Consider the following 13405-nt stretch of genomic DNA (forward strand, 5'->3'; position numbering starts at 1 on the left):
AAACGAGGAGGTTACGTTTTCGATAAAAATATATATATGTTTTATTTTAACATATAGAGACCACGCGTTCAACAAAAATGAACAGGGTAAGCGTAGAATTGACTGTTGCAAAGTTTTTAAAAATAAAATAAAAAAAAACGAAAGCACATTTGCAATTTTCAGCATAAAGTGACTCTTTGAAGCTGATGTTGGGTGTAAAAAACAAATTTCCATAGTGTACTCAATTGTTTTTTTTTTTTTTTTTTCATTTATCTTTTTGTTTAACGTTTGAATAATTTAAATGAATTTTTTTTTATCGCTTTTTATTTTTGTCAACGATAATTATATCTATTGACATTTTTTTTTTTTCTTTTTTGTTTTAAATAGCTATTGACTGTTTTTTTATTACATATTTATTTTTTTGATTACATGTAGAGCTGCTTTTTTTTATTCTATTTATTTTTATCAATTGGGGATTTATTTGTAGATATATATTTGGAAATTATTTGATAATTGCAAGTAATTTTGTAAAATTAATTACAATTAGCGTATGTGTGATCAAACTGCTGAATATATGTACGATTGACTGTATACACAATTTCATGGCACATTTGAGTACTTGCGTATTTTATAGCCAAAAGCTAAATTAAATCGGGCCTATGCTATTTTACGTGCACAATCTATAATCAACAGTAAACTTTTAAGATAAATACTTAGTCTAAATAAATTATGAATTTGCTGAATATGTGTTCCTAGATACTTTAAAAATTCATGAGCTGTTGAATTTTTTATCTTTTATCATCAACAATTTAAATGCTCAAACAAATTATTAAAAAAAAAAAAATCATAATTAAATTATTTTTAAATATTTATGTTTCAGACTTTTTGATGTCATCAGGAAGCCCAAGAAATTATTCAGCTCGATCACCAGGAGTTACATCAACGCCAACAGTAACAAGGTAAAATTACTACAATTTTTTTTCATCCTTAGTACTTGGTACTTGGTTATATTTTTCTCGATAAAAAAAAAAAAAAAACTATCATTAATCATTTAAAATGTATTTTTTTATATCTCTTTAGTTTTTTCTTTGTTTTGTTAAATCCGTCCTGCGTATAATATACGACCAGGTAAGACTATGTGAATAAAGCTTGAAAAAGCTTTTTGGTTTGAAAAGTTTTATTCGTACAATGTTGGGCATCATGACTGCACGCGTTACTTTTTTTCGTTCAGCCCTGGTTGTAAACCGTTTTGAATCCTACCGAATTAGGATGGCCGTTAGCACACCAAGCCAACTTATTATCCACCTTCCTATATATATCTATACATATAACTTTTTTTTCCTTTTTTTTTTTTTCTTTTTCTTTATTATTTTATATTTTTATATATTTTTTTTTTTTGTTCCTACAGGCTAAAGCACAAAGTGTGTATGGAAGATGTGCAAGACGAACTTTGTCGAAAAGTTTAACCCCGCTCTAGTTTTATATAGGCGACACTTTAAACCCCCAAGGTCTTACACTTATATTGGTTTACTTCGTTTTCACGAGAATGCTACTGTAGTCTCGTATTTTCTTCAAGACGAACACACAAAGAAAAATAGATAATGTATATAAATTTATTTCGACCGTGAACCCATCAATGCGCCAGAAAATTTTCTTTATTTTTACTTTGCGCATTTATTGATATATATTTTTTATACATGTATTTTATCAATCGATTAATCAAAGATTGCTCGCAACTGCATCAACAATACGTGATAAGAAAAAATTGGCTGATGTGTCAATGATTTTATGTGTTGACAATAGAATATTTCAACAATAGAAATACATTTAAATTTTGTATGTGCATACGTGGGCATACGTGATGAACGAATATTAAAAAAAATTTCTTTTTCTTTAAATATATAATTTTAAATTCAATAATAACGTGATTGTAACATGATATTGCAACAAAAAAATTTCAAAACATATACTAATGTTGATTATTTAACACGCACAATTATTAACAATGTGTATCGTGTTTAATGCACCCTCAAATATGAGTTTAACACGTAATGTTACAATTATAAACTCAAATCTCAAGTTGAATTACAAAAATTTTTAAATCATTTTGAAAATAAAACTGTATCATTTAAAAAATTAAAATTCATTTTACATATATTATTTTAATTTCCATAAATAAATATTGTACAAAATTGATTGAACAATACTTTTTTTTTTATTTAAAAATTAAAATAGAAAATTTAACAAAATTTTATTATCAAACTTGATAAATTTTGTTGAATCAGCTGATTTAATGAATTTACTATAATGAAATTGTCAATTACAATTTCATGAAAGTAAATGGCTAAAAATTTACATGTAAAATATAAAAAAAAAAAGAAATTCAAATATAAATTTCCTATAAATAAACTATAAAACATATTAATTTTAAATTAAAAAAAAGTTCCAATTATAAAAAAAAAAAAAAACAAAAATACTTTTGTTCACAGGAATATACCTCATTAAAACCCATCCCCAATTCACATAAAATTGAACTTTCTCGATGAGTCACCCCTGAGGTCGATTAAGTCGACACGACTACGGGATCCAGTTAAAAAAATAATAGACGGTTAGAAACAATACCCGGCATGGTGGCGACTGCGTGACGTAAACTAGTGTTTAATGTAAAACGGCTGGTTAGAAATGAATACAGGGCTTTATATATATATGGATATTTTGTAAAATATATATTGCACCAAGTTAATACCATTAGCGTAAACACAAGACAACAGCTCGTGGCCCCTCGACAATTTTTCCAGACTTGAAAGGGTGTCTTGAGAAGTTTATTGTATAATACCATTCTCGTTGGAATAAAAAAAATATTATTTTTACCATGATCAAAGAACGTTATAGTATTTTTAATTAAATTTTTTAAATTAATGTCATGATGGCACGTAACAACAATAGTAGCGATTGAATTTATATTGATTTTACAAAATTATACTAGTATTTTTTCTATTTTTTTTTTCAATAAATAAATTGTTATAATTAATAATTATGAAAAATTAAACACTATGCGACAAAGAATTTGTCAAAGGTTCACAATAATTATTCGAGTAATTTATATAAAAATAAATAAATAAATTATTTATTTAATTGACAGATTAATCAATTGATAAATAAATGTCAATGAAAATTTAATATCAATTTATAAAATACAAAAGAATTAAAATGATAAAAAATAATAAAATTAAATATTTTTAATAATATATATGTTTAGTGGTTAAACTAACAAACTATCTACAATCTCAAATTCAAATCTAGATGAATGACTGTGATTACGTGAAGTAACATTATGATCCATTTCATTTTACAAGATGTTGCTTGAAATCTGGCGTGCTAATATTCCATACTAAGCTAGACAAAGTGAGCCTCAAAATAAATAACCAACAAAAATTAAAACCAATACTTTTATTTTCTACAAACTTAAGTGTTTTACGTCACATTACATTAACCACTGCAATTCAACGACTTTTTCAATCATGCTTTTAACTTGAAAATAAATAAAAAAAAACACACATAAAAGAAAAACAAATATACTAAAAGTAAATTAAAATTTATTTCAATCTTGACATAATTATTTCTTTATGATATTTTGTTATTTAAAATAACAAAAACTTTAATTATATATAGTTTCAAAGAAATTGATATCTGTTGAAATAATAACGAGGAAAAAATATATAATGAAAATAAAAATGAAAAAGTAAACAGTTAAAAATTTTCAGTTGTCAGGCATACAAGTCAAGAGGTTACAGATGGAATGCAAAATAAGTCAACGACTTGTGTGTGTATATAAAACTAGGCCAAAACTCATATAAAATGAGGAAAAAAAAAGGGATATCCTGGGTATAAAAGATGTGTATCCAGATGGTAGAAATCGTTGAAACTTTTCGACAACCGCATTTATCAAAATTCATCGTCATTTTAAATTAAAACAAAAGTGAAAATTATATATACCTTTTATTTTTTTAACTGATAAAAATATGAGATTTATAAATAACAAAGATAGGATCATGATGTTATTAAAGTGTCTGTGTGTTTATAACGAAAAAAAATAAATAAAAATAATAATTGTTTCATTGAAACGTGCTGTATGAAGAAAAAAAAGGATTTATTCTCATAAACCCACAAAGAGAGAAAATTATTTTGCTTTTATCTCAACACTCGAGGCATTATTTCTATCGGTAAATGTCTGGATGAATTCCGTGACTGATCGATCTTCTAACAACTTTTCAACGAGATACAAAAAATAAAATAAATAAATAAAAAGGTCGTTGTTGTTGTTGATTGTGATTAAGGTTTATAAAGTTTTTTTTTTTTTTCCAATATACCAAGCAATATATACTTTAAGTTATATTGATAAATTGAATAATCAAATATTAAATTAAAATAATAAAAAATTAATAATAATAGTAATTCAATAAATAAAGTATCAAATATAACATAAAGAAGATTTTTCCACGCGTGATTTGATGTTTTGTTGTCCATTAGAACAAGGAAGTGGAATGCGAAATAGCTTGTTGATGGGAGATCGGTTGATACGGTAACCATGACTACGGGGGTTTCGAATGCCTGTTACCTGGGCAACAACTTTTGCACTGTACATAGACAAGGATGCTTTTATTTTATACACATATACAGTGGCTATGTTTTATATACCTATAGTATTTGGTGGCTGTCACCACCTCGATCACGACATCTTCCTTTTTTTATTTATTTATTTATTTTGCTTTTTTTTTTTTTTCGCGTATACTGGTATGCCACTGTACCACCACTACCATCACCATCACCACGACTACTACTACTACTATTACATATTCTTCATTGCCGAGCCAATCACGTACCATTCAAAGTGACATAGACTTGGAATACAAGAACGTAGGTAGAATCAATTACTATATCGGTGTGATGCACGAGAAAAGGGGATGAAGCCGGAAAAGGAAGGAACGGAGGACCGAGGCGTAATGATTGTGATAGTCTGATGCTGTGTTATTGGAGAAATGTAAAATCCTGAAAAAGAATATATACCTTTCTTAATCAAATCAGGATTGATGTTGTCTTCCTGATTTTTATTAGCTCCATTCATTTTAATTGGATATAATTTTTTCATTTTTTTTTCAATCAATAATCATACTTGATTGACTCATTGGAAGAAATTTATATCAATGGAAAATATATATGAATTTGTCAATAATTAGTCATGAAGTGATTTCATTATAAATTTCATATTTTTTTTTTTTTTAATTATACAGTGAGTTATGTTCATTCTACTGAATAATTGTTATAATTATTTTTCTTTTTTTACTCTGTGTACAAATACATGAATATAAGATGAGTGAAAAAATATAAATTGATTGAAAAGAACAAAAAAATATAATATAAAAAAGTCAATCATAAAATCATAAAATTATTATTGGTATGAAATAAAATAGCATTGAGTAAAGAAAAATAATAATAATAAATTCTAGAGAGAAAAAAAAAAAAAATTATTGGTTGCAAGTATTATTTCTTTTTCCACTGTTTTGTTCTCATGAGACATGACTCGAATCAATGAGTTACTAAAAATATATAAAATGCTTCAAGCTCCATTTAAAATAAAAATTATTATTAAATTATTTTATCTTTTGTTATTGAACTTTGTGACCATAAAAAAATCAATTCAATTGATATTAATAAATAACTTTTTAAAAATGATTTATTCTTTTTAAATTGATAAATAAGTATATTTTTTTTTTTTTTCATTTTCTTTTTGCTTCAAAGCATATTGTATTATTATTTTACCACGCACAGACACAGCTTCTTAATCAGAGCCTATATGCCAGCATAAAATTTCACGTACATATAATACAGCACGAGGCAGCCGTTTTTCAAATTTATGTATCCAACTTGTAGAGGATTGGGATATAAGTTGTGTCTGATATAAAAAAATAAAAAATAAAACGAAGAAGAAAAAAACAGCGATGATGAGATCGTTATTTGGTGACACGTGTGCGGTAATGGTGTCATGATCGTCTTCTTTTATAAAAACTTCCAGAAGGTGCCATTGTCTCGCTTGACTTTTCGTCAAATTTTCTCAGTCAAATAACATTACTCACTCGTATCATCCAATATCCCATGATAATAAAAAAGGAAAAAATTCAATTTTCTTTGTTACAAAAAGCTTGTATTTATAAACAAATAATAACAAAAAAAATAAAATAAAATAATTGCGGTTATATTTTATTTCTAAACATAAATTGTGTTTAGCTACAATATTCATGCTACTTAATTCTTTTCAACGATATAATTATTCATTAGTTAAATGGCATTGTTAAAAATCAGTGAAGCCTAGTTATCATATATGTAGCTTATATATAAACATGTGTATAACAACTATACCCCTATTATTTAAATTCTTTTTCATTGAAATAAAAAAATATAAAAATATACCTATGTATCTAAAGGTTTACCACTGATCGAGAACAGTGAACCCGCTAGTCTAGTTGATATGCCTCGTTGTGCACACGTGAAAAAAGAAAAAAAAATTAACCTGAATGAATACATGGGTCTCTCATTTCAACCCCAATATGCTTGTATATAAAAATATATATTGCATAAAATATATGATGAAGAATTGAGATGTATAGAAAAGCACACACCTAACAAGCCTCAAAAATGTATAGACACATTGCCAGCTGATTTATTTTATAATATATATGACCCCATTGCGGATACACACTCGTCCTTTCTCTCCTTTTTTTTTTTTTCTACTGACAATACAATTCCCTTCTACTTTGCACCCAACCCCACAAACAACACCACCACCATCACCGCCACTACTACTAGCAAGTACCACCCCTCGTTTAAAATATATACCTAACTACATTTCTTTATTGTCAAGTTTCCACTATTTTTATATACAATTGAAATAGGTACCGATCAATTGTCCTCGTTTATTCTGATGGTTTTATGTTACCTTGTTTCGTTTTTTTTTTTTTTATTTATTTGCTACAGTTTCGAGGTCTCCAATCTGTGCTCGACTTTTGTCGCGACCCTATCAATTTATTTCAAGTACTTTTTTTCTAGTTTTATTCATTTTTTTTTTTTTACAAATACATTTTTGTGTGTACACAGATTATAGATAAAAAGATTAAAAAATAAGTAGTATTATTAAACGGATGTCATGTGGGCGCACATGTATTTTTAATCAATATATTTAAAAAATTAAAAGAAGGAAAAAAATGAAGTACTCTGGGCAGAGGAGTTTGACAGCTCGGAGGGAAATGAATAAATAAATATAAAAATAAAAATAAAGTAATATAAAGAGAAAAGAAGAGTTTTTATTGTGTAATGCTGATGCATGATGCTGCTTCAGTGATGCTTTCTATTATGATTTTTTTTTTATATGTATTTTTTTTTCTCTACTCTGTCGATTTTACGTTATGCTCGTTGAGTCGTACGTTTGTCTGAGTATTACTTATTTGCACCGTTGTCGTTCAATATGGCCGTGAGCCATATGCCGAACCATATCATGACTCCTCAATAATAATAATACATACACATTCATACCTTTATATATATCATATACATATGCAAACAGTATGTGTTGAATTTAGACCATTTTCGAGTAGCCATGGTCCTCCTGTTCACCCAACCAGTGAATCCTTTGTTTTCATTTTCACTTGAATGCACCAATCTCACTATTTCACCCCAATACTTTTCTTCTCAACACCCCTTTTTGCACAAAACAAATGTCCTCAAGCCTCTTTCATGTGCCTTGTACTTGCACATAGATTTTATTTAATTTTTTTTTTTTTTCATTATTTTTCCTTTTCTTTTTATTTATTTATTTAATTTTTTTTTTTTTAATTTCAATTCTCAGTTTTTTTCAATTGTCATTTTCACTTATTTCACTTTCATCCACCCATCATATATACATACCTATTTTTTTATTATTTTTTTTCGCTTATCTTTTTATTCTGCGTTACGTCCATTTTTTTTTATTTGTATTATTTTTATTTGTTTTTATTTTTCAATTATATTACTCGTCACTCGACTGCCATCAATTGTATTTATTTTTATTTTTCCATAAAGTTAACAAACTTCAATTTATATTTACATTTGAAAAAAAAAAAAAAAAAAAAAACCAACAACATTTATTGAATTTTTATATATATTTTAAATTATTTATTATTATGAAATAAAAAATTTTTCAATATTTTTTTTAATCATAAAAATAAAAACACTGATAATAAAAATTAAATAACAATTGTTTGTTGTTTTTTTTTTTTTTAATTACAATTTTTATATATATAAAATAACATTACTTTAATTTAAAAAATTTCATAGAGATTGACATAAAAATTTTGTCACAAATAAAAAAAATAAAAAATGATAAAAAATGTCAATGTCTATCGATAAATGTGACACTCAAATAGCTGAATTTGTTGAGTATGATAATAATAGATGAGCAATGAGAGAGAGTGCTTGCACGTATTCACCACGATGCAAAGTTTTAAAAAAAATAATAAAAAATGTAGAAGGTACATGTCTAAAAGCTAATCGAGTCAACCCCGACTAACCCAATCTGAAAACAATGTCGTTTAGAAGCTGCAAGCGAGCTGCTTCACGATTGGTAATACAATACTATCGTGCAGATAGTAGTATATACATACTTTATTTATATATATGGTGGTGTATGGTGGCCAAAGAAGCACAGTTAATATTGAGTATATTGCAAACATACATTATTATATTGTGATTGCATATGTGTTGTATAAATTGGTATATGTATTGGAAGCAGAAAAATTAGACGACGCTTTTAGTCCTTGATTCTATTATCAACGTTTTCAAAGCACATTACACACAATAAGTGCAAGCACTCTCTCTCTGTGGATGTGGGTGTGTGTAAGGGGTTAGTATTGAATTTTCAGCAGTTGGAAATCAAAGGGGTGTGAGTTAAAAAAATAAAAAAAATAAAAAAAAATAGACAGAAGATTATCAGAGGTAGGGTTTAGTGACAGCACTCACCGAACAAGATTTTTCTCTCAATATATATTTATTTTTTATTTTTTTATTTTCTCACAAGTTTCTTTTTATTTTTTTATTTCTTGGTTCTTGTTTTCTTTAGAAAACTGTCATTTTGACTCATGTGGTCGGCTCTGGTGTCAAACTTCTTTCCAAGTCTGGTGAGAGACTTTTGAAATATAACGTCAAAATGTGCACGATGCTTTTTCGTATTGCCCGGATGGACACTTGAGTTTAGAGATTATGAAAAAATAAGGGGAGGTTTTACTCTATCCAGATATAATTTTAACGGAAAAACCATATTATGTGCTTTTAAAATTCCCATTAAAAATTTTTATATATTTTTTATTTTTTTATTTTCACAAAGAGATTATTATTTTGTATATCATAATAAATTTTAACTTGTTATAATTTTGAATTTATTTTATTTTTATATATATTTATTTTTTTATGATTTAAAAAAAAATAAATATAAATGTCAAATGTATATAAGAATAAATTATTTTTATGATTTTTTATTTTTATTTTTAACATTATATTATTATATTTGAGATAAAATAAAATATAGAAATAATGAGTAAATTTTGTGTGCATTTGATTTGCCTTCTGGCACAAGCAACGACTTCAATTTCAATATGCACTTCTCTGTACAATATTCCTATAATAATTTGGTTGCCAGATACCAAGATTTCGAGATTGTATGTTGTATTTTATTTAAAATACATGCAACCATTTATCGATAAGGTCAAAAATCGTTTTTCAATATATACTATTGTCTTATTAAACAATCTTCTCCCTCTAGTATTTTATAATTTTAAAATTTATCCAATTTTCATACAACAAAATTTATAAACTTTTGAAATTTGCGTGTAGATAATTAGTTCACTTTGTTGTCAAACTTTGATTGAGTTTTTGATAACGTTATTTTCTGTTTACATCTATAAAAAAAAATATAATAATGATAATAATTTTACAGCCAATTTTCTCAGCTGTAAAAAAGTATAAATAATTTTCTCATAAATCAAAATTATACAACACTATAACTATAACAAAAAAAAAAAGAAAAAATAACTATCCAATAAATAGATAAAAAAGACTTGTAAAAAACATTTTACTTCTATTGACAAGTTTATTTTTTAATAATAAAAGTTACATGAAAAAATAAAAAAAGAAAATCAGAGAATATGGTTGCGGCAAATGCACTTGAAATCAAAAGACTAGAAGCACTAGCTTATAATACACATTTGTAAACAAATTCAAAAAATAAAAATTGAAGACACCACAGGGGTGTTTCTTGACCCTTGGAAATATATTTATATTATGTATACACACGAAACACATGCCTTGCAGATGCAAGCCTCATTGTAAAGTTCACTGTGACGGTAAAATGGTATATATAGGAAGTTGGTGTCGAAATATATATACACGCGATGCATTTTTTTTTATTTTTACATCTGCATTGTGTTAGTTACGGTCGATTTTACTCGTATTTCTTGAAAATACGAAAAGAATAATATATAAAAAATAAGAAATATATTTTTTATTCAAACCCAATAAATATACAAATAAAAATGATTTATTTATAAATTAAAATTACCAATACAATATACAACTCTCGAGTGTATAAATTGTATTTTTTTTTTCACTACAATATGACAATGAACTATATCAAGAGTGTAATTATGAAAAATGAATAATACTTTGTAATTGTTTTTCAGACAAATACTGTTGTCACAATGAACATAATAGCTTTGATAAATATATTTAATAAAGAGAAAAATAAACGACATCAATGTAGGTTAACAAACATAAATTAAATTTACACGTATATATTTTTTTCTTTTGCATATATGTGTATATGAAAATATTAATTAGTATACGATAAACATATTAAAATGAATAATGATAATAATAATGATAATAATAGTAGTTATACCAAGTGAGAGCTGAGTTTATGAAAGCTTGACTCGAGTCAGTCAGTAATATATACATGCAGATATAATATCGATAAAAGTTTTGTAATTTAGAGTTAAATTTATATATATACACTGATCCTTCTCTACGCTATGGAACAATCAAACTGTAATTAGTAGAAACGACATGAAACTAATTTCTAATGGATAGCAACAAGAAACATTCAGTGATTCGAGAATAGTATAACGATCATGTTTTGTCATGTCATGTGTCTTGGATAAAGTACATAAATAAAAATTTTAATTCATTAAATTTATATACTATTATGCAAGTTAATTATATTTTTTTTTTAAATATCAATTTACAAAAAAAATAAATAATGAATAAACATAGTATTATTTAAATTGAAATTTATTAAAAAAAAAAAAAAAAAAGTATACATTAAAATATATCATTTTACTAATTGTTTGCAAAAAAAATTAAATCATATACATGTATAATAATAATTATTTTGTGTAATAAAATAAAAATTAAATACATTAAAATTAATTATAATATCAATTACAATGTTAATATTCAAACAACTAGTGCAAATGAAATTTATGTTTTTTTAAAATGATGATTTAAAAGGAAAGAGAATAGAAATGGCTTTTGCAAAGTCAACCATGCATTAACTCTCATCCTAGTGGTGGATGCTGAGTAAAGTGCGTGGGGTAGAAAAAAAAAAGAAAAAAATAAAATAAAACAAGATGGGGTTATATATATGATGGTGGAACCTTTTACTGTCTGGTCCTATACTTTATACGTACATATACTTGTACTATTTCTACACTCACATACGACCACACATGGAAAAAATGAAAAAAAAAAAAAAAACCTTGCTAGCCATAAAATTGCTTTCCCACTCGTTCATCGTCCTCACAAATGCCAGGCACTCCTCAATTCCTATATATACATATATTTCTGGTCAAGGGGACTACTGCATTGCCCATCCTCACTAAACCATTTTATTTCACCTTCAGTCATTCATCTACAGCTGTGTTTACTTCAATTTCACTCATCGTTGATACATTTATATATATACATACATACATGCATGCATAGACACTTCATCAATATACATTTTACAGCATTAAATAAATTGATCATTCAAGTTTACTGCACTTTTTTACACCCTCATTCAATTTCTATACATATAAAATACAACGTTTTCGTATTTATTTATAAAATAATATTTATTCAATCAACATTTAACCGAAAAAATATATAAATTTTATGTTCATATGTTGTAATATATATATTATTATTTTTTTTTTTTCAATTTTACTGTCGAAAATATATTAAAAATAATGTATTGAAATCGAAACAATGACTCGATATATTCAACTATCTCATAGTTCCGGAATTTTCAATCGATTGTGTCTGTTTATGTATGAATTTACTCTAATAGACATTTCGCGTGTCCCATCATGTATAAACAACTTGTATAAATCATATTTATACTGAAGAGCACTGAATTCTTATGAAAAAAAAAATGAAAAAAAAAATCTGAAACTCAGAATTGTTGGCATTAATGTTGTCATGTTTTGTACAATGGAATACGACGCGTTAAAAAATGAATTGTTGTCAACTTCATAAAGCTCTATTATTCACATTTTATTACCATGCAAATATATGCAAAAATACTTTATCATTTTAAAACAAAAAAAAAAAATTTATAAATAAAATAAAAGAGTTTCATCTATTTAGTCGTATATATATGTTTATAACAAATCTACTTTTCGGCCTTGGATATTATTGTAATTTTAAAAATGAATTTTATAAAAAATATAATTGCTAGGATTTTTCTGCTTTTATAGGGTGGTTGTTGAAGCAATGAAATTTATTTTTTTATTTTTTGTTTTTATATATTGCATTTCAAGAAATGTTAGAAAGACTGGGCTATTTTTAATCAACTTTGCAACTTCAAAGTAGCTCTGTCACTCTACGCTTCTCAATCCATTTTTATTTTTCATTTTTTAAAATTTTTATTTACCAGTTCTTCTTTTCTGCTTTTATATACATTTTTTATTATTATTTATCTTTTTTTTTTTCTTTTATTTATTTTCATTTCTCAACATTTTCATATAGAGAGTTTTATTCATTTATTTTTTCTATTTTTTTTTCATGTATACACACACAAGTGAATATTCTTGAAATAGAAATTGGAAGAGTTGCGATCAACACCCGCAAGACTTTAATATACGTCTCTATGTTTTTCAACGAACTTGTAAGCAGTTATCACATTATGGCAATTATTATTTATGAAGTGTTAAAATTTAAAAATATCATTACTTATACTATACAACAAGATTGCTACCGAATAAATAAACATTAAGAAAATTTAATAGCATAAAAAAAAAAAAAAATAGATAAATAAATTTCTTTTAAATATAGATATAACATTTGCTTTTCTTTTTTTTAATTT

The 13405-nt window shown here is 25.7% G+C and overlaps 1 protein-coding gene across 4 annotated transcripts in view; it reads left to right on the forward strand.

Annotated features, from left to right (window-relative positions):
- The window catches only part of LOC122855575 (teneurin-a), a 222660-nt gene that overhangs the window by 121579 nt on the left and 87676 nt on the right, over nucleotides 1-13405 (forward strand). For all 4 annotated transcript variants that reach the window (XM_044157052.1, XM_044157054.1, XM_044157055.1 and 1 more), the window contains one exon: nucleotides 860-938. In XM_044157052.1, coding sequence (XP_044012987.1) covers nucleotides 860-938 — 79 coding nt within the window. The remainder of the gene's footprint in view (nucleotides 1-859; nucleotides 939-13405) is intronic.

Source organism: Aphidius gifuensis, linkage group LG4, assembly GCF_014905175.1.
Source record: "Aphidius gifuensis isolate YNYX2018 linkage group LG4, ASM1490517v1, whole genome shotgun sequence".
Taxonomy (NCBI): domain Eukaryota; kingdom Metazoa; phylum Arthropoda; class Insecta; order Hymenoptera; family Braconidae; genus Aphidius; species Aphidius gifuensis.